Genomic DNA, 24251 nt, shown 5'->3' with positions numbered 1-24251 from the left:
CATGGCGCGAGCAGTCTAGGCTAAACAGAGGCAATGTGGATAACATTTGCACTTAACACAACAATAATCCCCCATCCACCACAAACTGAGACCACACAGGTAAGTATATTTTATAAAAATATATAGCTTTATCTAGTTTCAGCAAGTAATTAAAGCAGTTGCATGATAATCACTTCTTTAGAAAAATGTTGCATTCAATCTTACGGGTTGCACTTAATCTTTAGGATGGTACTTGTAAATAGGAAGTTCTTATGGAAAAAAAATAATGTCTCAAGTCTCTCAAATCAGGAACTCAAAAATACTGCCCCTGATGCCTATTCATTCAGCTCTAAAAACGAGCGATAAACACAATGCCCCCTTGTGCTCCTTGTTAGGGGCTTCCAGCGCTGTCACTGCGCTTCTGCGCGAGGCTCGGGGACTCTTTCTCGTCCCAGGTGCAGCCTCGCGCCTTCTCTAACCTCCGGCGCACCAGGCCGTGCAGAGTGCACGCGTCCCCGCCCCGGCCGGTCCCCTGTCCTCTCCCGCCCGCTCTCGACAATCCAACGACCGGCGGGGGAGGCGGTGAGGCTCACCTTGTGGGGGGACGGCTGGCCAGGGGTGCGGGACGCCTCAAAGTCCCTCGGCGGGGTCAGGTCACTTCCTCGCGGCCCGGCGGTGATCACGGAGGTTCTTCGGCTCTTCCAGCCGCCTCGACCCAGGCAGCCAATCCCGTTGGCTCTTCAGACGAGCCCCTCTGAGCGCGAGGCCGCCAACCAATGGCAGCGCGGCCTCGCCGATGACGCGACGCTCCACGGGCCAATCACGGCCCGATCCTGTTGATGACGCTGCGCCGCGCGGGCCAATCCCGTCGTGGCGTTAGTGAGGGGGCTCGGCTCCCTCCACCAATGGGAGAGCGGCGGCTTCGTTCTTTGCCGCGGCAGCTCCTGGACCTCGGAGCAAGTTACAGGGGGGGTTTCCTGGCCCCGGGCCGCGGTGGTGATTTGGCGGCACAGGGTTTTCAGTGCGCCTTGCACTGGGAAGGCCCACAAGTCTCCGGGCTGCCCCACACACACGCGTGTCGATGAACACGCCGATCGTGGCCCCTCAGCAGGCTGGGTCAGTGCGGCGCTCTCAAGCAGATGAGAGAGAGCAGCCCACGCGCTGGGCAGGCAGGCTACAGGGTTTCACGATCTCCTTGCCACACAGCAGCTTCAGGGGGGGGCACAGCAGGGTCTTGTAGTCCTTGGGCAACCTTTATGTCCCTGGGTTGCAGACAGGGGGCCAGCTCTTCTCAGGCCCTTGGAGATTCAAGATTATAGACACAGCACACAGCAAAGTCTTGGCAGTTTCAAGCAGGCAGGGTCACAGCACACAGCAAAGTCCCTTTCTCCTCCTCAGCTTCCAGATAGGCAGCAGAACAGATCAGCCCTTAGAGCACACAGCAAGGCAGTCTTCCTTTAGTTCTCTAGCCGTCCTCCTTCCTGCCGAGGTTCCTTCTTGGTTGCAGAATTTCAGAATCTAAACTTCTGTAGTCAGGGGTCCTTTCCTTATACCCCTCAATGTCTTTGAAGTCCTTTGAAGTCTTTGTGCATGGAGGCCCTGGGTCCAGTCTAAACCAGTTCTGGGGGTTGCGGAGCACTGAGATGTCTCTGGTTTTCTTCTTCCTGTCAGCTTCAGGGCCAGAGGTGTCAGTTGACCACCAGGAGGGAGCTAGCAGGGGGAGGCAGGCCAGCGCAGCCCAGCACTTATCAGGCATTCCTTCCTCCCACCTCCCAGGCAGGCAGATGTGCCCTTTCATCCCCGGGCTGGCTCCGACCCTCTCCTCCGGGGCTCTGCAGCCCCCCCTGTCACATCCAGACCAGGCAGGCATTCCACAAACCCAGGCACACAGAAAGGTTTAGACAAGAGAACTGCCACTTTCTAAAAGTGCTATTCTCCAACACAGGATTTAAAAACACCCTTCACTAAAAGATGTGTCATTAAATTCTGAGTTCAGGGATATCTTTCACTTATGTCCCATCTTGTTCTTATGGGAAGATAGGCTGGCATCACATGGGGCCAGTCTCCTCCATGTTACTCTATGGAGCAAGAGAGCCTTACAGCAGTGAGCACATAAAATGGCTGCTGCCCACTACCAGAGCATGTGACCTGCACTAGTACAAATGCTCTACCTTAGCTATACACTGCACCCTGTCCAGGGGGGTACCTTGAGCCTTCCATAGGGGTGACTGATGTGCACAGACAGGGAAGGGTTAGGCCCAGCCAGTGGGGCACTGGCCAGGGGGACAGGGCAGTCCACTGACTGCACACAGGCCCTGCGCTGGCAGGCCTGAGTCACCATTTTAAAGCTACTTATGTGGGTGGCGCAATCTGCGCTGCAGGCCCACTAGTAGCATTTGTCATCACCAGCCCTGGCACACACAGTGCACTTTACTAGGGACTTCGTGGTGATACAAATATGCCAATCAATATCACAATTTACAGAGGGAGCACTTACACTCTGACACTGATCAGCAGTGGCAGAGTGTCCAAAGCATCTTAATCAGCAAAAACGAAATCCAGCACAGCATCAAAACACATGAGTCAGAGGCAAAAAGATGGGGGAAGGACCACGCCAAAAGGTGTCAGGTCTAACACGTGTCCCCTCCAGCTGAAAGTGGGGAGAACTACCCAACCTCTTGGGAGTCCTCATCACTAAGGCGGAAGAATCTGGACAGACCGTCAGCATTGGCGTGTTCTGTACCAGGGCGGTGCTCCACCGTAAAGTCCATCCCCTGTAGGGAAATGGACCACCTCAACAATTTTGGATTCTCACCCCTCATCTGCATTAACCATCTGAGGGGCCTGTGGTCGGTCTGAACACGGAAGTGAGTCCCAAACAGGTAGGGCCTCAGCTTATTCAGAGCCCAGACCACAGCGAAAGCTTCTCTTTCAATGGCACCCCATTTCTGTTCCCTGGGGATTAGCCTTCGGCTAATGAAAGCCACTGGTTGGTCTCCGCCCTCATCATTAATCTGGGAAAGCACTGCTCCCACGCCTTGCTCTGAAGCGTCAGTTTGCACAATGAACTCACTGGAAAAGTCAGGTGCCTTAAGCACCGGTGCTGTGCACATGGCAGTTTTGAGGGTGTCAAAAGCAGTTTGACAGGCCTCCGTCCAATTCACTTTCCTGGGCTGATTTCTAGATGTCAGCTCTGTCAAAGGGGCCACGATGGTGCCATAGCCTTTGACAAACCGTCTGTAATACCCGGTGAGACCTAAAAAGGCTTTCACCTCAGTCTGGGTCTTGGGAGGCTCCCAAGCCAGAATGGTATCAATTTTTGCCTGTAGGGGCGCGACCTTGCCGCTCCCCACCTGGTGTCCCAAGTACACCACCGATCCCTGCCCTATCTGGCATTTACTGGCCTTGATAGTGAGGCCTGCCTTCTGCAGAGCCTTCAACACTTCAGTGAGGTGTTGCAGGTGTTCCTCCCAAGTGGAGCTGAACATGGCAATGTCATCCAGGTAGGCTGCGCTGAATTGCTCCAGCCCCGCCAGTACCTGGTTGACCAATCTCTGAAATGTGGCGGGGGCATTTTTCAACCCGAAGGGCATGACACGGAACTGGAAGTGCCCCTCTGGTGTTGAAAATGCTGACCTCTCCTTTGCCCCGTCAGTTAGGGCAATCTGCCAGTACCCTGAAGTCAAATCAAAAGTACTCAGGTACTGGGCAGCTCCCAACCGATCCACCAGCTCATCAGCTCTGGGGATGGGGTGCGCGTCAGTCTTGGTGACTGCATTGAGCCCACGGTAGTCCACGCAGAACCGAAGTTCTGGGGTGCCACCGGGGGTAGCAGCTTTCTTAGGCACTAAGACCACCGGGCTAGCCCAGGGGCTGCTGGAGGGCTCAATAACCCCTAGCGTCAACATCTTGGAAACTTCCTCCTTAATGCTGGCTCTGACCTTGTCAGCCACTCTGTAAAATTTCTGTTTCACAGGCAGACTGTCTCCAGTGTCCACGTCGTGGACGCACCACTTGGTGACACCTGGGGTCAGGGAGAACAGGGGGGCGAACTGACCCAAGACTTGGCGACAGTCCTCCTGCTGCTCTGGAGTCAGGGTGGGGGAGAGGACCACACCATCCATTGACCCATCTTGCTCCTTGACTGCCAGGAGGTCAGGGAGAGGATCACTATCCTCCTCCCCTCCAGCATCTGTAGCCATGAGCATAGTCACTTCCGTCCTCTCAAAGTGGGGTTTGAGGCGGTTCACATGCAGCACTCTCAGGGGCTGCCTGGGAGTCTTCAGGTTAACCAAATAGGTAACCTCGCTCTTGCGCTCCACCACCTCATATGGCCCAGACCACTTGTCACGGAGCGCACAAGGCTCCACTGGCGCCATCACCCACACTTTCTGACCAGGTTGGAACTCAACTAGAGAAGTGTTCTGGTCATACCACCTCTTCATTTCCTCCTGGCTAGCCTCCAGGTTCTCTTGAGCGAGCTTCCTGAAGCGCTTGGTCTGGTTGCGAATGGCCAGCACATAGCTGAACACATCCTGAGGGGTTTTCCCACGGGATTTCTCCCACCCCTCTTTCACCAGAGTAAGAGGCCCTCTGACAGGGTGGCCATACAGCAACTCAAAGGGACTGAACCCTAAAGATTTCTGAGGCACCTCCCTGTACGCAAACAACAGGCATGGCAACAAGACATCCCATTTCCGCCTCATGGGCTCTTCCAGGCCCATAATCATGCCCTTCAATGTGCGGTTGAATCTCTCAACCAAACCATTTCCTTGAGGGTGGTAAGGAGTGGTGAATTTGTATGTCACCCCACACTCACTCCACAGGGACTTCATATACTTAGAAATGAAGTTTGTCCCGCGGTCTGAGACGACCTCCCTGGGAAATCCCACCCGGGAAAAGATTCCCATCAGGGCACGGCCCACCACTGGGGCGGTGACTGTCCTGAGCGGGAGGGCTTCCGGGTACCGAGTGGCATGGTCCACCAAGACCAGGATAAACCTGTTGCCTAGGGCTGTCTTGGGATCCAGGGGCCCCACGATGTCAATGCCCACCCGCTCAAAAGGGGTGCTCACCACAGGAAAGGGTTGGAGGGGGGCCACGCGCTTACCTCCACTCTTGCCACTGGCCTGACAAGTCTGGCAAGATTTACAAAAGGCAGAGACGTGTGTCTTCATCTGGGGCCAGTAGAAATGGGTGACAAGCCTGTGATAGGTCTTGTCTTGCCCCAGATGTCCTGCGAGAGGCACGTCATGAGCCAGACCCAGTAGGAAGTTCCTGAAGCGCTCCGGTACCACCAGCACACGGGCTGCACCGGGCTCAGCGAACTTAGGCTCACTATAAAGTAAGTCATCCTCCCAGAAGATCAAATGCTCCTTGGACCCCAGGCCTGCGGCCTGGTCGGCAGCCTGCTGCCGCACACCAATGAGAGAAGGGCACTCCTTCTGAGCCTGGCAGAATTCCTCCCTGGAGGGACCACCCTCTTGCTGCCACTGGGACAGCTCAGGCAATTCCCCTAGTTCAGCCACCTGCTCCCCTGTAGGTTCCAGGGCATCCCCCTCTGGGTCTGCCTCCTCCTGGACAGTGGGAACAGTGGGGGCCGGTTTCCCGCGCCCTCTACCCCTTCCTCTCTTGGCAGGTCCCTGGGCCATTGTTCCAGGCTCCAGTTCTGCTAGACCGCCCTCTCTGGCTGTCATTGCACGGGTGGACACACAGATCCACGCAGGCAAACCCAACATCTCCAAGTGAGTCCTGTGCTCCACCTCTTTCCATGGGGAGCTCTCCAGGTCATTACCTAATAGACAATCTACAGGCAAGGCATCACTTACAACAATTTCCAAAATACCGGAGACTCCTCCCCATTCAAATGGAACTTTCGCCAACTTGCAGTAGCGCACTGAACTGTCAGATGCCACCACAGGCCGGAGTACCTGGGGAATAATTTGCTCTTCAGACACCCACCGACACCGGACAGATGTCACGCTGGCCCCTGTGTCTCTCAGAGCCTCCACCTCCCGTCCATTGATGGTCACCTTCTGCCCGTACTTCTTAGTGTTTTGGGGCAGCAAGGTTTCCTGGGCCATCTCTTGGTCTCCTAGAGAGACAAGGGTCATCAAGGCTAACCCCTCCTCCCCACTAGAAATCAAATCCCCTCCCAAAGCTACACTGGCTAACGCCGGAGCTGGAGCTGGAGCACCAGTGGGTGCTGATTTCTTCTTTGGACAGTTTGGAGCAATGTGCCCCACCTCCCTGCATGAATAGCAAGAAAGGGTCTTTTTGTCCTGCGGGCCCTTATGGAGCCAGGACCTCTTAGGCTTGGGGGGTTGAGACACCTTCTCCTGGGAACTACTTTGGGGCCCTTTAGAAGACTCCTTTTGATTACCCGTGTCCCCCCACTCTTCTGCTGGGGACCCTGTCCACCTTTGGCTGGGGTACTTACCACCCCCTTGTGGACCCTGGTGCTCGTCCACCGGTCCGCCTCTTTAGCAAGCTCACTGGGATCAGTTAACTTGCTATCCAAAAGATGCTGGCGCAGCTCTGGGACACATAAACTACTTAAGTGCTCCCTACTAATCAAGTGACACAACCCCACATAATCAGTAACTTTGCTGCCCTTCATCCAACCTTCCAGTGCACGCGTGTACATACTCACACACTCCACCCAAGTACTTGAATCAAGCTTCTTGAAGTTCCTAAACTTCTGGCGGTACTGTTCAGCAGTGAGCCCATACCTGAGGCACAAAGCCTCCTTCATGGCGGAGTAGGACAAAGCATCCTTTGCTTCTAAGGGTGCCAAAACATCCCTCCCAGAGGCCTCAAAATGCTTCCACAATCCTGCTCCCCAATTCTTCTCAGGCACCTCATTCATCTTTAAGGCCAGTTCATACGCTCTGAACCACGCATAAATATCCTCACCCCTCTGATAATTCTGTACCAGATCCTTTGGTATGTATACCTTACCCGCCTGTACTGGTTGTGCGCTGCCACCATTAGAACTGGACACCCTCTCTTTATATTTGAAGTCCAACTCCTTCATGCTCCTCTCATGAGCCAATTGGAGCTTCTTTTCCTCCAAAGCGAGAGTATGTCTTCTCTCCTGCGCCGCTCTCTCCTGCGCCTCTTTCTCAACTTCCAGGCGCAGTCTCTTCTCATCGGCTTCCGCTCTGAGCTTCAAAAGCTCAATCTCATGGGCCCTAACTCGCTGATTCTCCTCTATTTCCTCTGGAGACATAACCCTACTGGAGTGGTCGCTGCCGGTCCTAGACCCTGGCTTCCTCACTGGCAATTCACTGGGCAAAAACCCATTCTCCTGTGTGTCTCCCTCTCCAGTAGCAACCTCTGGGTCACCATGTTTGGCCTCCCACCAGGCCCTCAGAGCTGTCCGTAGCTCTTCCTTGTTTGCGCCGCCCCTTACTGGGCATTCAAGCTGTCTGCAGACTTTTCTCAGTTGCTCCTTGTTATAGGTTAACAACTCCTGGATTTCAAATTCCACTTCCACGTCTCCATTCACGCTTGGCACTTTCCGAGACATGATGCTTCCTAACCTTTTCAACTAAAAAGATTTCACCAAAAAAGAAAAAATCTTGCGCAACCTGTTCTGCTAAACTAGACTAGTGATGTACACGAGATCACTGCCGGTCAAGTGCAATTATTAGTTCAAAAATCCCACCGCTGCCACCAATGTTAGAACCCGGGGTCTCTGGTTGGCAGAGGTAAGTACCTTAGACCAAGTAGGGACCCTTGCTTCTAGTCAGGGCGAAGGAATAACCCTCTGAGATAACCCCTGCTCACCCTCTAGGTAGCATGGCGCGAGCAGTCTAGGCTAAACAGAGGCAATGTGGATAACATTTGCACTTAACACAACAATAATCCCCCATCCACCACAAACTGAGACCACACAGGTAAGTATATTTTATAAAAATATATAGCTTTATCTAGTTTCAGCAAGTAATTAAAGCAGTTGCATGATAATCACTTCTTTAGAAAAATGTTGCATTCAATCTTACGGGTTGCACTTAATCTTTAGGATGGTACTTGTAAATAGGAAGTTCTTATGGAAAAAAAATAACGTCTCAAGTCTCTCAAATCAGGAACTCAAAAATACTACCCCTGATGCCTATTCATTCAGCTCTAAAAACGAGCGATAAACACAATGCCCCCTTGTGCTCCTTGTTAGGGGCTTCCAGCGCTGTCACTGCGCTTCTGCGCGAGGCTCGGGGACTCTTTCTCGTCCCAGGTGCAGCCTCGCGCCTTCTCTAACCTCCGGCGCACCAGGCCGTGCAGAGTGCACGCGTCCCCGCCCCGGCCGGTCCCCTGTCCTCTCCCGCCCGCTCTCGACAATCCAACGAGCGGCGGGGGAGGCGGTGAGGCTCACCTTGTGGGGGGACGGCTGGCCAGGGGTGCGGGACGCCTCAAAGTCCCTCGGCGGGGTCAGGTCACTTCCTCGCGGCCCGGCGGTGATCACGGAGGTTCTTCGGCTCTTCCAGCCGCCTCGACCCAGGCAGCCAATCCCGTTGGCTCTTCAGACGAGCCCCTCTGAGCGCGAGGCCGCCAACCAATGGCAGCGCGGCCTCGCCGATGACGCGACGCTCCACGGGCCAATCACGGCCCGATCCTGTTGATGACGCTGCGCCGCACGGGCCAATCCCGTCTCGGCGTTAGTGAGGGGGCTCGGCTCCCTCCACCAATGGGAGAGCGGCGGCTTCGTTCTTCGCCGCGGCAGCTCCTGGACCTCGGAGCAAGTTAGGGGGGGGGTTTCCTGGCCCCGGGCCGCGGTGGTGATTTGGCGGCACAGGGTTTTCAGAGCGCCTTGCACTGGGAAGGCCCACAAGTCTCCGGGCTGCCCCACACACACGCGTGTCGATGAACACGCCGATCGTGGCCCCTCAGCAGGCTGGGTCAGTGCGGCGCTCTCAAGCAGATGAGAGAGAGCAGCCCACGCGCTGGGCAGGCAGGCTACAGGGTTTCACGATCTCCTTGCCACACAGCAGCTTCAGGGGGGGCACAGCAGGGTCTTGTAGTCCTTGGGCAACCTTTATGTCCCTGGGTTGCAGACAGGGGGCCAGCTCTTCTCAGGCCCTTGGAGATTCAAGATTGTAGACACAGCACACAGCAAAGTCTTGGCAGTTTCAAGCAGGCAGGGTCACAGCACACAGCAAAGTCCCTTTCTCCTCCTCAGCTTCCAGATAGGCACCAGAACAGGTCAGCCCTTAGAGCACACAGCAAGGCAGTCTTCCTTTAGTTCTCTAGCCGTCCTCCTTCCAGCCGAGGTTCCTTCTTGGTTGTAGAATTTCAGAATCTAAACTTCTGTAGTCAGGGGTCCTTTCCTTATACCCCTCAATGTCTTTGAAGTCCTTTGAAGTCTTTGTGCATGGAGGCCCTGGGTCCAGTCTAAACCAGTTCTGGGGGTTGCGGAGCACTGAGATGTCTCTGGTTTTCTTCTTCCTGTCAGCTTCAGGGCCAGAGGTGTCAGTTGACCACCAGGAGGGAGCTAGCAGGGGGAGGCAGGCCAGCGCAGCCCAGCACTTATCAGGCATTCCTTCCTCCCACCTCCCAGGCAGGCAGATGTGCCCTTTCATCCCCGGGCTGGCTCCGACCCTCTCCTCCGGGGCTCTGCAGCCCCCCCTGTCACATCCAGACCAGGCAGGCATTCCACAAACCCAGGCACACAGAAAGGTTTAGACAAGAGAACAGCCACTTTCTAAAAGTGCTATTCTCCAACACAGGATTTAAAAACACCCTTCACTAAAAGATGTGTCATTAAATTCTGAGTTCAGGGATATCTTTCACTTATGTCCCATCTGGTTCCTATGGGAAGATAGGCTGGCATCACATGGGGCCAGTCTCCTCCATGTTACTCTATGGAGCAAGAGAGCCTTACAGCAGTGAGCACATAAAATGGCTGCTGCCCACTACCAGAGCATGTGACCTGCACTAGTACATGCTCTACCTTAGCTATACACTGCACCCTGCCCAGGGGGGTACCTTGAGCCTTCCATAGGGGTGACTGATGTGCACAGACAGGGAAGGGTTAGGCCCAGCCAGTGGAGACACTGGCCAGGGGGACAGGGCAGTCCACTGACTGCACACAGGCCCTGCGCTGGCAGGCCTGAGTCACCATTTTAAAGCTACTTATGTGGGTGGCGCAATCTGCGCTGCAGGCCCACTAGTAGCATTTGTCATCACCAGCCCTGGCACACACAGTGCACTTTACTAGGGACTTCGTGGTGATACAAATATGCCAATCAATATCACAATTTACAGAGGGAGCACTTACACTCTGACACTGATCAGCAGTGGCAGAGTGTCCAAAGCATCTTAATCAGCAAAAACGAAATCCAGCACAGCATCAAAACACATGAGTCAGAGGGAAAAAGATGGGGGAAGGACCACGCCAAAAGGTGTCAGGTCTAACACCCACCTTTGGTATAGGCTCTTCCGTAGTTACATCTCCTTCTTACCACCATTGGGCGCCTAGATATATACACATTATCTGGGGTTTCTACTGACTCGCTTCTCACGCTTTGTTCAATTACTTGGGGAGTTCCTACTGGTTTTAACAAGGTGGGGATTTGTTCTTTGATTTCAGTCAACTCATGCTGTAATTTCTTTAGGTAGTGTTTTTGGGCATTCAGAACCCCATTATTCAACAGTGAAACTTCAAGGATCCCTTGCAGAGTTTTTTGTAGCATTAGAAGGAGGTCCATCATTGATGTGGTGGGGGCAGCTAGAAGGTTGGGATCCTGTTGGCTGTTTCGCTCGGGGTTTGTTAGGTTTCCATTTTTTCCGGAGATCTGCATATTTAACCTATCTCCCCTATCTTCGCTCGATGGTACTTGGTTGGAGTTTGCCCTCCAAACAAAACTTGTCTCAAGGCTGTCTCTTCTCATATGCTCTTCGTTCTCTGCAGTTTGAAAGGAGGACAGTTTTGGGGATGACGAGAGCCGAGGTAACAACAAAATTGAGTTCTGAGTATGAGTTGATAAGTTTATTAGCAGGGGGTTCTCCGGCTCATCTTCCAGCTCATCTTCCAATATTTTTTCTGATCTTTCTCTCCGGTTTTGATCCACTTGAGGCCCAACATCTACATCTTTGTTTGTTGTCTCGAGGTCTTCCTCCTCTTCCGAGTCCACATTGATTGCCGTTGGAATTTGGGCCTTATAGTGTTTACCTAAAAAGACTTTTACAGGGTTAAGGGACTCGGTAGTCTTCTTTTTAGGAGGTATTAGGGTGCGCCCCTTTTTTGCATACGGGGCTTTTTTAGATCCTTTTTTACATTTCCCTTTCTTGCGTCTTCCCACGGAAATATCCTCTTGAGACATCAGACTCTCTTGACTCTCTTCCCTTGATCTGGATCTTTCTAGTATTTCGCTGGTCTCCAGGCTGTTCTCTTGCACATCTTTCTGTGCTTTCTGTCTTAAGTTGGGGGCCATGCCCTTTTATTGGTATATACCGGGGGGATTATTACTTTATCCCTATTTAACTTCCTTTTCTTCTTACTTTGTAGTGTGGATAAGAATCACCAGATAATATTTGTTTTAACTAGAGGCATACACTCTTTCACACTCCTCCACACTGTAGCTCACTTACCTCTGTTGTGCACTGACCGCCAGCCTGCCTTGCACGGAGTTGGTTTGGTTCTCCCCCTTCTTTGCCTTCTCAGCAGGTTTTTTCTGTCTTTTCCCCTAACTGGGGTAACCAGGAGAAAGAAAGGAAATAAATCCAGTGGTTCCTGTTTCGGGTGTATTTCCCTCTACGCGCCCCCCTCGGACGCAATTAGCATCTGCTCACACCCAGGTTTTTCTCCAGTCCCAACCGGGGGCGTTTGGGTGCTTTTCCGTGCGTCACAGGCTTCACCCATATGGGGGGGTGCAAGGTTGGGGGTAATTAATATGGCCTGCCGCTTTACATTCCTCACTTCTTTATTTTAGTGGCCCAAACAGGCTACAGGAGAGGTGCCCCTCTGACCTCCTAGCACCCCACGGCCGTCTAGCATTCCGTGTCCGCACAGCACTCCGCTTTTGGTGTTAGGGGGCTCACTCGCATTCAGTGTCTAATGATGCCGGTGCTTTTATTGCGCTGTTTTCCCTCAGTTTTCAGGCGTCCTCCCTCCCTGTGATCACCGCGTGAGATAATCGCGTAAAATAATCGCGGTTACTGGCTACAGGCTACACACCCTCGGTTAGTTATTTGCTCCTCGGCAGCCGCGGTGTCCCCGGGGTTTACGCCCCGTTTACTTTGGCGTCTGCTCCGTGTTCGACTCGTCGAGCCTTCTCCTCCTCCAGTGACGACGTCGTCGGTGCTCCGTTCTCCGTTCTCCGTCAGGCGAGGCGTGGCACAACAGAGTCAGAAATATCGATGCTGAAATATCGAAGGCAAGAATATCAACATCCTATCTACAACATGGTAAGTACAAAAATATCCAAATAAAAATATAAATGTTAAAAATATCGTTTTTTTCTGTAAAAATATAAATGTAAAATAAAGTAAATAACACTAATAAATAAAATAAACATAGTTAAAAATATCTAATAAAGTTTAAAATTAATAAATAATACATATATAATAATAATAATACATTCATTAAACATATACAGAAAATATATAATATATACGTACTAAACAATAAGTTTTAATAATTACTTTAATAATTTATAAATCAATAAAAAATATTATGAGTTACAAATACATTTACAAACATAAAACAAAAACATAAATAAAAAGTATATAATTATGTTTAATAAATTAAAAAAATTAAATATACTTTTAATATTTTTAAAATTAATTATATATTACATTATCTAAAATTATACAAAAAATATTAAATAGCTAAATAAATAAAAATACTATTCAAATCCATAAGTTAAAAAAATACAGTAATACAAATTTTGGATAGCATAGAACTTAAACTTACCATTCCCACTCCAGAGAGCGCAACAGTAGAGAAACCATTAGATAGCGTAGGGGTAAAAATGACTATTCCAACTCCAGAGAGTGCAACAGTAGGGAAAGCGTTGGATAGCGTAGGGGTAAAAATTACTATTCCAACTCCAGAGAGTGCAACAGTAGGGAAAGCGTTGGATAGCGTAGAAGTTAAATATAATATACTTATAAATAATTGTTGTAAATAAAATAATTAATAATTGTATTTTTAAATGACTCTACATCATTTGCAAATACCCATAATAATTACTAAAAACATAATTACAATTGAATCATTAATTAACAATAAATTAACAATAAATACCAATAAATATTAATTAATAAATATTAATTACCAAATAATAAATATTGAACACAAAAATATTTTTCAAAACAAAAAACATCTTATTAATTAAAAATTGATTAACAATTAAAAAATGGTAAACAATAAATTTATTTTTAAATAAAAAAATATTTTTATGGGGAAATAATTACCAACTAATAAAATATAAGTTCCAATTAATAAAAAGTTATTAACAAATAAAAATATGAATTACCAGTTAAAAAAATTATTACCAATAAAAAAAAAGAATTGCCAATTAAAAAATGTAATTACCAATTACAAACATTAATTACCAATTAAAAAATTAATTACCATTAATTACCAATTAAAATATTTAATTAACAATTGATATTTAATTAAAAATAAAATAATTATCAATACCAATAAAAAGAATATCATTACTTAATTACAATTAAAATACTTCCCACCCAATTCCCCTATAAACCCAGCACCCGCTGAAGAACTTAAACGCAAAAATTAATTAAAATTAATTTACAATTACTAAAAATTAATAATTAAAAATCAATATTACTTACCTTAGGGTCTATATTTTGTCCAACGATATTCTTGACCTCGATATTCTTCACCTCGGTATTTCCAACTCAATATTACTGTAGGTCGATATTCAGGAATCGATATTTAGACTGTGCACAAAATCAATTATGTAGTTATAGCTCCTGTGTGGAAGTAACACATTTGCCTTTTTCTAGTCAAATACTGCATTCAATTCTTCAACCCCAAATGTATGGATTGGAGTATTGATGTATGCATGATGGTCTAAAGAGCTGTGTCTAATGTGTACTTTTATTTTAGGGTACATGCATAAATAAAGCTGTATGCAGATGCATATCAGTGCTAAACAGACATGAGTCTAGTTTGGAGATGTTATAATTAGCTAAAATGTATTCTTAGTCTGGGACTGTACTGTATCGGATGAAATCATATTCTGATACAGTGTACAGTGTTTGATACTTAACCACTACAGCCCTAGACGTATGCCTGTGTTGTACAGTTTGTTCTTCACATATTCCTAACACAAGAACACTGTGCCATCAGTTCACTTTTTGCAGAACCTTACATTTTTTAATATTTGTTCATACATTTGTTATCAAAATATTAATTAATTAATTTGATTCAAGAATGAGGTGGAGGATATTGTTTCTATTTCAATCATAAATTATGTTTATGATGATTGTATTGATTAATACTGCATATGGTGATACGTTACTCGCTATCGTAGATGCTTGATTTTGTTTAAAAGTACTTCTCCAAAGGAACACCCTTTCAGGTATGTTTTACCACAGCTTTATCATAGCAGCAGAATAGCTTTGGAAGAGTACAGGAAGGAGGAACAATTTTAACACCTCAGAACATGCCTCACCAAAATTTTGTAATCTATTGCCTGCCCATTCACAAGAGATATTATTCCACGCTTATCTCAAAAAGACACCAGGAAGATGAAACATCCCTACTGGAGTTGGGATCTAGAAGTGCAAGTTGAGGGAAAACAATGGGGAATTCCTTCTTTGGGGTATTGATCTCCCCTACGAAAATGTACTTCTGGACAGCATGACCAAAACAGTGGTTGCACCCTCTAATGCACCCACAGCTTCTTCCACTGACCCAGTTTCATCATGAGCTGTTATGAGCTAACTGGGAAATCGGGGGACCACCAAGTCTGTAGATGCCCACCACAAAATCTAAAGTAAAGGCACAATAGAGACAACATGCACCATTTCATTTGGATGCTATAAGCATTACTGGACTAGAAAAAGAGGGTGTATAGTCGCATGAAGAACAAAACTATTATCAATTCACAACATCTGGAGCAGTGAACCGATCGGCATGCAGTATGGAACATACAGGTACCAGTCTGATGGGGCATTGGTGCATGTGGCTGGTGTCTCCCACTACGTTTGCACAAACATTGATATACCTGTATGGCTTAAACCAGTAGTGGAAAGTATGGTAGGCTCTGGAGGTTTCCAGATTCATTAAAGGAATCCTCACATATACTCTCTTCACATTGTTCCACTCCAAGATAAAGTAATGCTGTGTGGGGACTGACCAACATAACAGGGGAGGGGAGCTCTGGTCACCTGTTCCACAAGATACTGTTCAAGCCAATTCTCGCCCTCAGACCATGAACAGGCTGAAAGATAATTCAATGTTCCTCAGAACTGTGTGATCATAATGTGGCACAAACTGAGATGGGGGAAATACATTGGGGACAAAAAAGTGCCTGTCTTCACTGACTTCAGGCACGGCTAATAGTACAAGCTTTGCTCAACTCCACTAGGCAGGAGTGTATTGGTTATAATGAATTATATGTGAGTGGGTGGGAGGGTAGGAGATGCAATCAGCATATTAAATCTATGTTCTATGAAGGGTAATTTGACTTATGTCTCAAGATGCAATAGTTGTTCAAGTAGCATAAGTAATTTATCATCATAAACGCATTAAAATGATGCCAACAAACCTTTCTTCACGTCCACAACCGATCCATGTGCCCACCTCGGAGCAAGTTCTGGTAACAGACTGAGCTCTATAGCCAGATGAATGCTCATGGGCAGGAGTGGTGTGTGGTATTATTCATGGCAATCTTTCACACTACCGCTAGTACACTACAATACATCTACACTAATATTATGTGGAAGTTCTGCAACGGCGAATGCAGACATTCACACGCATGGGCTTGCTTGTCACCCTTTGTAAGTCCTGCCGTACTTACATAATGCATACAATCTACACTTAGGCAGTCAGTAACCACACTCCAATCTACAATCTTGTGCTCCCCCCCCATATTTGAGGGTAATGCCAGATGGTCGGTTCACCCAAGTGGCTGGCTATTATTTGCAAAGTAGTCCCAAGCACTGCAACTGGACGACATCTATACAAATCATTATGCTTTAGCTCCGTGTGTAAATAATGACTTTTTAAAAAGAGAGCACATAGAATGCCAGAACGGCCCTCTGTGGTACCTAAATATCTAATACTTAACCAAGTTCACATGAAGTAGTTTTGGACTTACCTTGCCGAACGAATGTCTGGCTGGTATCTAGCAGTATGTCACAGCCTTCGACTATCATTCTCTCTATAGCAAGGTTTTTCCGAATGTTCTCTGTGTCACTCACTTCATCGTGCATTACCCTGTGAGGAAAATTAGGATTGCAATGCACCAGTTACTGACTTGTTTTACACACAATTTCACTAAGAGACGATGTAACTTACAGTGGCAATTTGCTGGAAACCTTTGACGCTATAATGAGGATTTTGAAAGCCTAATCAGTAGCATAGGAATTATTTTCATAGAGTTTAAGATAAATGGCATGATTTAGTAATGCTTTGATACATGTTTTCTTTGGGGGTGAGTACACCTTGATTTTCCTATACGATATAATTAAGTGAGCAGTAAACAACCATGCAAGAACTGCTTATTGTTCAGTGGTAGTTTAAACTGACCCTGGGCTTTGACGATAAGTCACCATATATGCCGCCATCAATGGGGTTGTGTTTAAAAAAACATGAATATCTTGTAATTATATACATCCGACTGTAAGAGATATTTAAATGCTGAAACATAGCCTCTGAAAACATATACATTCTGATTGTCTTATAGAAAAGAATCTGTATTGGCAATATTTCTGATTCACCAATGAGAAACTAACTTGCAACTAAAACCACATGTTGTAAACATGTTAGCCCTTTTGGTGTTTTAGGGATTCAAACAGTGGTGTGATTCCCAAGTGTCTTCTATCACTTCCGCTGCTGTCCATAGTACAGAATTGCCCTCTAGTGAGAGGCCTGCTGTGAGAAGCTGGCTTGATATATGGTGCACACCTACGTAAGTGGACACCCGGCACCAATCCAGACAACTGTTAAGGTGATTTTAGTGGTCTTAGACAACCTTAGAAAGCTCTCTAAGTGGAAGCTGCGGAGAGCAACCGTCAGGCTTAGTCCAGAAGCAGTGTAAAGCAGCTTGTTTTACCAGAATATAATTTTATGGGTATAGATTAAGTGAAAAAGAACAACACAGTGTAATTATAAAAATATGTCTTCATTATAAGACACTAACACATACAAATATCTCCTACCCTGAGATATACACAATGCACGTAATACTTTGCAGAGGATACAGGTAAATAGCACGAAATACACAGTGGTCACCAGGGGAGACCAAACCATATACTAACATAGTGGTATGGGGACCACAACTCAAGTCAAGACTATACACAGAAGCTGTAGAAGTGCTAGGGAACCAAAGAACCCCATGGAGGCCATGTGCAGTGTGTAAACACAACAGCGTGCTCAATTCAAGTCAATGAGTAAGTCGCAGTTGCAATTTTAAAGAAGGACCCTTCCCAGTGGACCCTGAAGAAACCCCGTGGAAGACAAACGGTTGGAGAGCCAACCCATCAGTGGATATCCTAGGAACCAGGATACCTACACCAGGGAAGCCGGGTGCATAGGTGTGAAGTGGCAACGGAAACCACTGTCAAACCCAATGGAGGACTTCAGGAAGATGCCGCTGCTGGGGAAGGTGAAAGTGGCTGGTGGAACCCGAAGGTGGATTCAGGAGAAAAAGTACCTGCTACCACAGGGGACAGAGTCTATGCCACTCAGGAGTGACCCTGAGGCACCGAAGACAAATGGCCACTGATGTTGGGTTTTGCAGGAGAGCTGACAGTGACCTTGGAACAGCAGCTATGTGGACCAAGCAATGCTGTGGAAGACCAGGAGCCATACCCGAGCTGCCCCACCTCAGATGTCGAGAGTTGAGGGGTCGGTGTTCATCGGGAGCACCAACAACCCTTGGCAACCGCAACCAATGTGGATAGCAAAAAAGGTGCAGTGTTGAGACCAGCAAGGTCCAGGTGACTCGCCACAAGCAGGAGAGTCAGAGCAGGGCCCTAGCAATGAGGGAAGCCTGCTGAAATCAAGGAAGACCCTCAAGAGGACCCACAGGTTGGAAGCGGTGCAAGTGATGTGGTGAGGACAAAGAGTTTTGGAGATGCTTGAGGTTGGGGCTACTTGGAGTCCAAAGATCTTGGAGGAAGGAAGCCAATAAGCCTTTGCCACAGCAAGTTGACACAGTGAACAGGGGTTCGGTTCCTGAGGCTCTGATGAGGGATACTGGCCTCAAACTTGGTGAGAGGATAGGGCAGGCCTCAAGGGATGTGAAGAACCTCCACCTGTGTTGCTGAGCCTTTCGGAATCCATGGGGATCAGGATTAGCAGACTGGTCAGCTTTATTGCAGTGCCTGCAGCTGCAGGGAAGTGACTCTTTCACTTCAAGGGAGATTCCTTCAGGTGTCTTGGTCGAGCCTTGGAAGGTTCCTGTATGGAGCACGGCCACAGATGTTGCAGCAGACGAGCAGGACGACGAGACCAGGAGCAGCGGGAGTCTAACCAGTTGCAGTCTTGGAGCCCAGAGCAAGGTCCAGAGAAGTCTAGAGGGCCCAGACGGTCGAAGAGGAAGTGGTGTCTTGAAGTGAATCTTGTCCCATGAAAAATCTAGGGACCCACAGGTAAGCCCTTAAGTACCCTAAGGAAAGGGTTGGGACGATTCAGGGATTGGACAGTGGGGAGGATACTCCCATATCCATTGTCCAGTTTTGCACCAGAGCAGCAGCCAACGGCTACCTGAACTGGTTTGAACTGGACAATACAAGGAGGGAAGTGCCCCTCAAGCTGACAATCGCTCCCACCCTGCCCCAATAAACTAAACCCTGTCTGGGGTTGGTCACACCTCCCTGTGACAGGATACCTATTGTCCTACCTTACTCTGCTCGAGCCTGGCTCAGCAGCAGGAGGGCAAAATCATGTCTCTGGTCGGCAGTGGCCATGTTGTGATGTCAGGGTCTAGAAGACGGGTACCGGGAGCACTGACGGTCTCCCGGAGGAGCTTTACAGTGCATGGAATCATACCTTCCACACCATATACGATGTGGGAGGTATGATTCCAAGCATGACAGGGTTCTTTACAGCCAGTTTAGAGTTAGCCATTGTGTAATGACGCATGGTCACTCTATATTTCGTAATGGCTGATGCACTTACAACCCGGGAGAATGGACTCTGAAGGTTTTAGGGGTGTCCCGCTCATGCAGGGGCACCCTCACACTTAGACCTGAGCACCCTGCCTTCAGGATAGAAAGGCCTGCTTTAGGGTGACTATAGGTTTTAAGTGCAGTGACCTCAGATATTGGGAAAACGTTATCTATCGTAAGAGTTGCTAGCACCAGTTTACATAGGCTGCAATGGCAGGCCCGTAGTCAAAGTTTGAGTGGTCTCCCATAGGTGGCATAATACTATGCTTCAGCCCAAGGGCCCTTTTGTACCTATGCCTGGGGGACCCGTGGTGTACCTATGCCCCGGGGACCTCAGCACGATATACTAGGGACTTGTAAGTGTACACCAGTAGCCAATCTGGGGTGTACCTAGGTACTCAACGTAACCAATTTAGGAGAGATAGCACAGAGACTGGGGTCCTGATTGGCAGGGATTCAGTCAGACTAGTCAAAAATAGCATAGCAACAGGCAAAAAGTGGGGGTAATGCCATACTCAATCTAAACTGTGAATTGTGTGTGCAAACCAATACGTAATTAAGTAAGTGAACACATGTTATATTTATATAAGAATTATATGGAGTTTAAAATCAGTATAAGCATCAATGTTAAATTATGTAAACATTCTGAAGAAATATTTCCTGGAAGGTTGCGGCTTGAAACCAAGTTACTTTTCATCAAACGTGGTTTGTATTTTAATAGCTAATTTAGAGATAAAAATACATATTTTAGTGCAGCACCTTTCATAAAGACGGTTCTGAATATTGCTGCTCAATGAACTAAGAAAATCTAATGAGGAAAGGGGGTAACAGTCAACACAGCTCAGCATTAAATAGATGACAGTGAGAACTGGCGAAGATGTACTATGAATATATTGCTTCAGTTTACATCAATGCAAACAGAACCATGCCAGGGTACAGCTCTGTTGCTTTCTTGAACAATACAAGAAACTCAACAATTACGGCACACATGACAAATACCCTGGCAGCAAGTTGGTCTACTTCCACTGTGTGGGTAGATGTCTGGAATTCAAGGGCAAACCAGATATCATCTCAATCCTTTAATTGAGCTATGAATTAAGTACATTGATGAGTGCATAATATTTTGATGAGATGTGTTACATTACTGACAGTTCATAAGGTGCCCACAGCTACCGCCCAGCGTTCTAGGTGCTGAGGCACTTTTTGCTCTTGGAACAGCCACGTTTTCAGAAGATGCTGAGAGAGATGTCTATGATGAACAGTGAGACAATGTTCCATAGTGTGACTGTTGAACCAGAGACAGTCATTTCAACAGTTCACACCTTCAAAAACATTCAATTAAAAACGCTTTTACTCAGGAAAACAATACTGCAATGCCCTATACTAAGCACACATGCTCAGAATATACAACACTACGGTATACACTACAGAGCTCTGTTTAGCCACTCATGTATTAAAAAATACTTCAACAGCAGTGAAAGGTACAAAAGGTCTGCACTATGAACCTTAAAACACCTATCTTTAAGGCACTGAAATAAATCAGGTAAGGTGCTTTTGAAAATAATCATAGTGCTATGATGCAAAAGGGATGGAATTGGAGCCTTTGCCTCATCTGTGAGAGTGAGTGAGATTATTCAAGATATCTGCGCTGTTCATTTGTGCATGTAGCAGCTACCATCCCTGTTGATATCACACTTGTACCTAGGCCTGCAAGTAACCTATGTCCAGGGTTGAGCAGACCAAAAATTGAACCGAGCTCCCAAATACAAGTGGTCCACCTTTGCAGATCACAACCTTTCATAAAGCATTGCTTGTTAGTATCAGGGAGCTAATTTAGGTAGATATTTGTGATACATTTAACTTTTCAAATGTTCTAGGAGAGTTCGCATTATCCTATGCTGGAAACATCTTTATATCTCTGCAGCACACTCACAGGTCTTCCAACTAATATGTCCCTGAATTTGTTGCTCACTCTTTCATCCTCTAAGCCCTTACTCACCCTCCGATCTCAGAAATCTCTCTCTGGAATCAGGTCCAAAAAATCCTGGTCATTCTTATGGATCCATGCTTTGCCCTGACCAACATGACCCCAGAAGCTCATGAGGATCCTCGTGTCTTTAGGATTCTGTTCACACTTAAGAATCCATGGTTGCTGCTCACCCTAAGATCTTCAGACCCTTGCTCACCATCAGTTGGTCTCTTAACTACCCATTTATTAAAAGGACCCTGAAGTTCATTTCCACTCTCCAGGTCACTGAGACTCCGGCTCAGATCCTTAAGGTTCCAGCTCACTCACAGGTTCTTTTGGATACCGGCTCATCATCTGGTCAACTAATTTCCCTGTTCACCATCAGACCCTGTAGCTCTTGTTCACTCTTACCAGGAAGCTCTGGGACATCCTCATTTCCCTGAAGACCAAGTTTACCGTGAGATTCTGCAAACCTTATATATCCGTATAGCTTCCTTGATGTTTTGCTCACTCTAAGGGCATGAGATCTACTGTCACCACCAGTCGGCTGAAGCTCATGCTCACCTTCAGCTCTCGCAGTGGGCATTGGGCTGAACATGTACTTCAGGGGCTTTGCTCAGTTCAGGTCCCTGAGCCTCAAACACACACTCAGAGTCCTGAGGTTTATGCTCACTCCAAGTTGCCCAAACACTGCTCACTCCAAGGTCTTCAATGCTCCTGCTTGTCCCAATGGTTCTTGCTCACCAAGGGGTGCTAAGGTTCTGGCTAAGTGTAATTTACATGTGGCTCCTGGCCATGCTCAAGTACCCAGAGGTTCCTTCTTGTGGATATTAATCATTAGGGCTCTGGTCCATCTTAGGCCCCCGGGGCACATGGCACCCTCAAGTTGCTGAATCTTCTTCTCTATTTCACATACCAGAAGATCCTGTTTCCCTTCAGATAACTGACTTTCCCAGTCACTCTGAGTTCTACTGATATAATAAGTCAGAAAACTCACTGATACAATGTCCCTTGTGGACTTACTGGCTTCTCTCAGCCTTTCCCAAAAAGTGCTATTTCCTACCCATTCTGCTGGCCACATCTTAGATGGGGTGTTTACGAATGACCCCAGGCTAGAGATTGGCTCCCCTTTGCCCCTCTCCTGGTCGGATCATAAAGCAGTCCCTCTGGAATTCGCGTCAGGCTTTCTTCCCGCCCCTCCCACGGGTATGAACTGTTGGGTCCTAAAGAGGAGGTACAGGGGCCTGTCCAATGAATCCCTTGGCCCTCTCATTGCCAACTTTAAGCCTCCCCTTTCTCAGGACATTGATACCACTGCCCGTGAGTTCGCAAGCACCATCTCCAGGGCTGTGGACACTCTCGCCGCGCTTAAATCTCACTATTGTGCCAGGAAATGCCCGTCAGCGCCCTGGTACTCAGAACCCCTTAGATTGCAGAGACAGGAGTGTAGGAGGCAAGAAAGGCTCTGGAGAGCTCAGCCAGATGCCGACCAACGGACCAAGCATAAAAATCTCCTCAAGAGCTATAAAGCGGCGGTGTTAGCCGAAAAGCAAACCTATTTTTCCAATCTAACCTTATCCCTCACTTCCCCTGGAGACCTTTTTAAGGTGGTAGATACCTTATCTCTTATCCAACATCCTGATCCCATAGTTCCCTCGCAAGAACTCTGTGATCAGATCTCCACCTTCTTCCACATTAAAATTCTGGATATTTATACAGCACTCCAGACTCATAATCTCACTCATGTTCCTCCTCCCAGTCTAGAGCATACCCCAGTCTCCAATGAAACCTACTCCAGTTTTCCCCTTCTCACGACTGAGGTCCTAGACAAACTTCTGGACTCGACCAAGTCAGGATCTCCCCTTGACCCGTCTGCTTAAAATCCTAAAAAATTGCAGGGACACCTTACTTATCCCCTTGTTGGAAGTTATGAATAGGGCCATCTCCAGTGGATCATTTCCAGCATCCTGGAAGACTGCCATCGTTAAGCCCCTCTTGAAAAAGGCCTCCTTGGATCCTGGGACTCTGAAGAACTTTCGTCCCATTTCCCTCCTTCCTGCTCCAGCCAAGATGTTGGAGGCTCATCTGAATTTCCATCCTAGCGCCTTTCTTGATAAGACCTGCCTGCTTGACCCCTCTCAGCATGGCTTCCGAAAGGCACACAGCACTGAGTCAGCCCTCACAGTGGTGGTCAATAACATCCGCGCTAAGGTCGACAGTGGTCAGACTACTCTTCTGATCCTGCTCGACCTTACAGCCGCATTTGACACCCTGTCCCCTACCATCTTGGCCTCCCGTCTCAGGGAGACGGGGGTGAAGGGTCTGGCTCTGAGCCTCCTCACTTCCTTCCTCAACCATCGGGAGCAAATGGTCAAACTGGGTGACTTCCTTTCCACCGCCAGGCCTCTGCAGTGTGGGGTCCCGCAGGGCTCCTCCCTGAGCCCTATGCTCCTCAACGTTTATGTGGCCCCACTTGCTAGGCTTGTCAGAACTTTTGGACTGGAAGTGCTCTCGTACGCCGATGACACCCAGATCTTGGTCTCTCTGTCGCAATCTGTTGAGACCACGGCCCTCAATTTTAGAAATTGCATGGAAGCAGTGGCAGGTTGGATGGCCTCGAACTTCCTCAAGTTAAACGGGGAAAAGACGGAGATTCTGGTCTTTGGTGGAAACAAGGAGGTTTGGTCAGCCGACTGGTGGCCACAGACACTGGGAACTTGCCCCCAGCCTTCTCCCGTTGCCCGTAACCTGGGAGTCATATTTGACACCTCACTTTCTTTCGATAAGCAAGTTAACAGAACGGTTTCAACCTGCTGCGGGGTTCTAAGGGTGTTAAGAAAACTTACCCATTACCTCTCTCCTGACGCCTGGAAACTGGTTGCGGTCGCCCTCCTATCCTCGCGATTGGACTACTGTAATGCCTTATATCTTGGCATGAGCAACAAACTAGTCCATCGCCTGCATGTCGTGCAGAACGCTGCAGCGAGGTTTG

The 24251-nt window shown here is 47.9% G+C and overlaps 1 protein-coding gene across 2 annotated transcripts in view; it reads right to left on the bottom strand.

Annotated features, from left to right (window-relative positions):
- Window positions 1–24251, bottom strand: part of RASGRF2 (Ras protein specific guanine nucleotide releasing factor 2) — a 1720695-nt gene that overhangs the window by 878240 nt on the left and 818204 nt on the right. For both annotated transcript variants that reach the window (XM_078675315.1, XM_078675317.1), the window contains exon 9: window positions 16275–16393. In XM_078675315.1, the coding sequence (XP_078531441.1) occupies window positions 16275–16393 (119 nt within the window). The remainder of the gene's footprint in view (window positions 1–16274; window positions 16394–24251) is intronic.

Source organism: Lissotriton helveticus, chromosome 2_1 (genome assembly GCF_964261635.1).
Source record: "Lissotriton helveticus chromosome 2_1, aLisHel1.1, whole genome shotgun sequence".
Lineage (NCBI taxonomy): Eukaryota > Metazoa > Chordata > Amphibia > Caudata > Salamandridae > Lissotriton > Lissotriton helveticus.
Note: the sequence above shows the minus strand (reverse complement) of the source record. Positions and strands in the feature narration are given on the sequence as shown.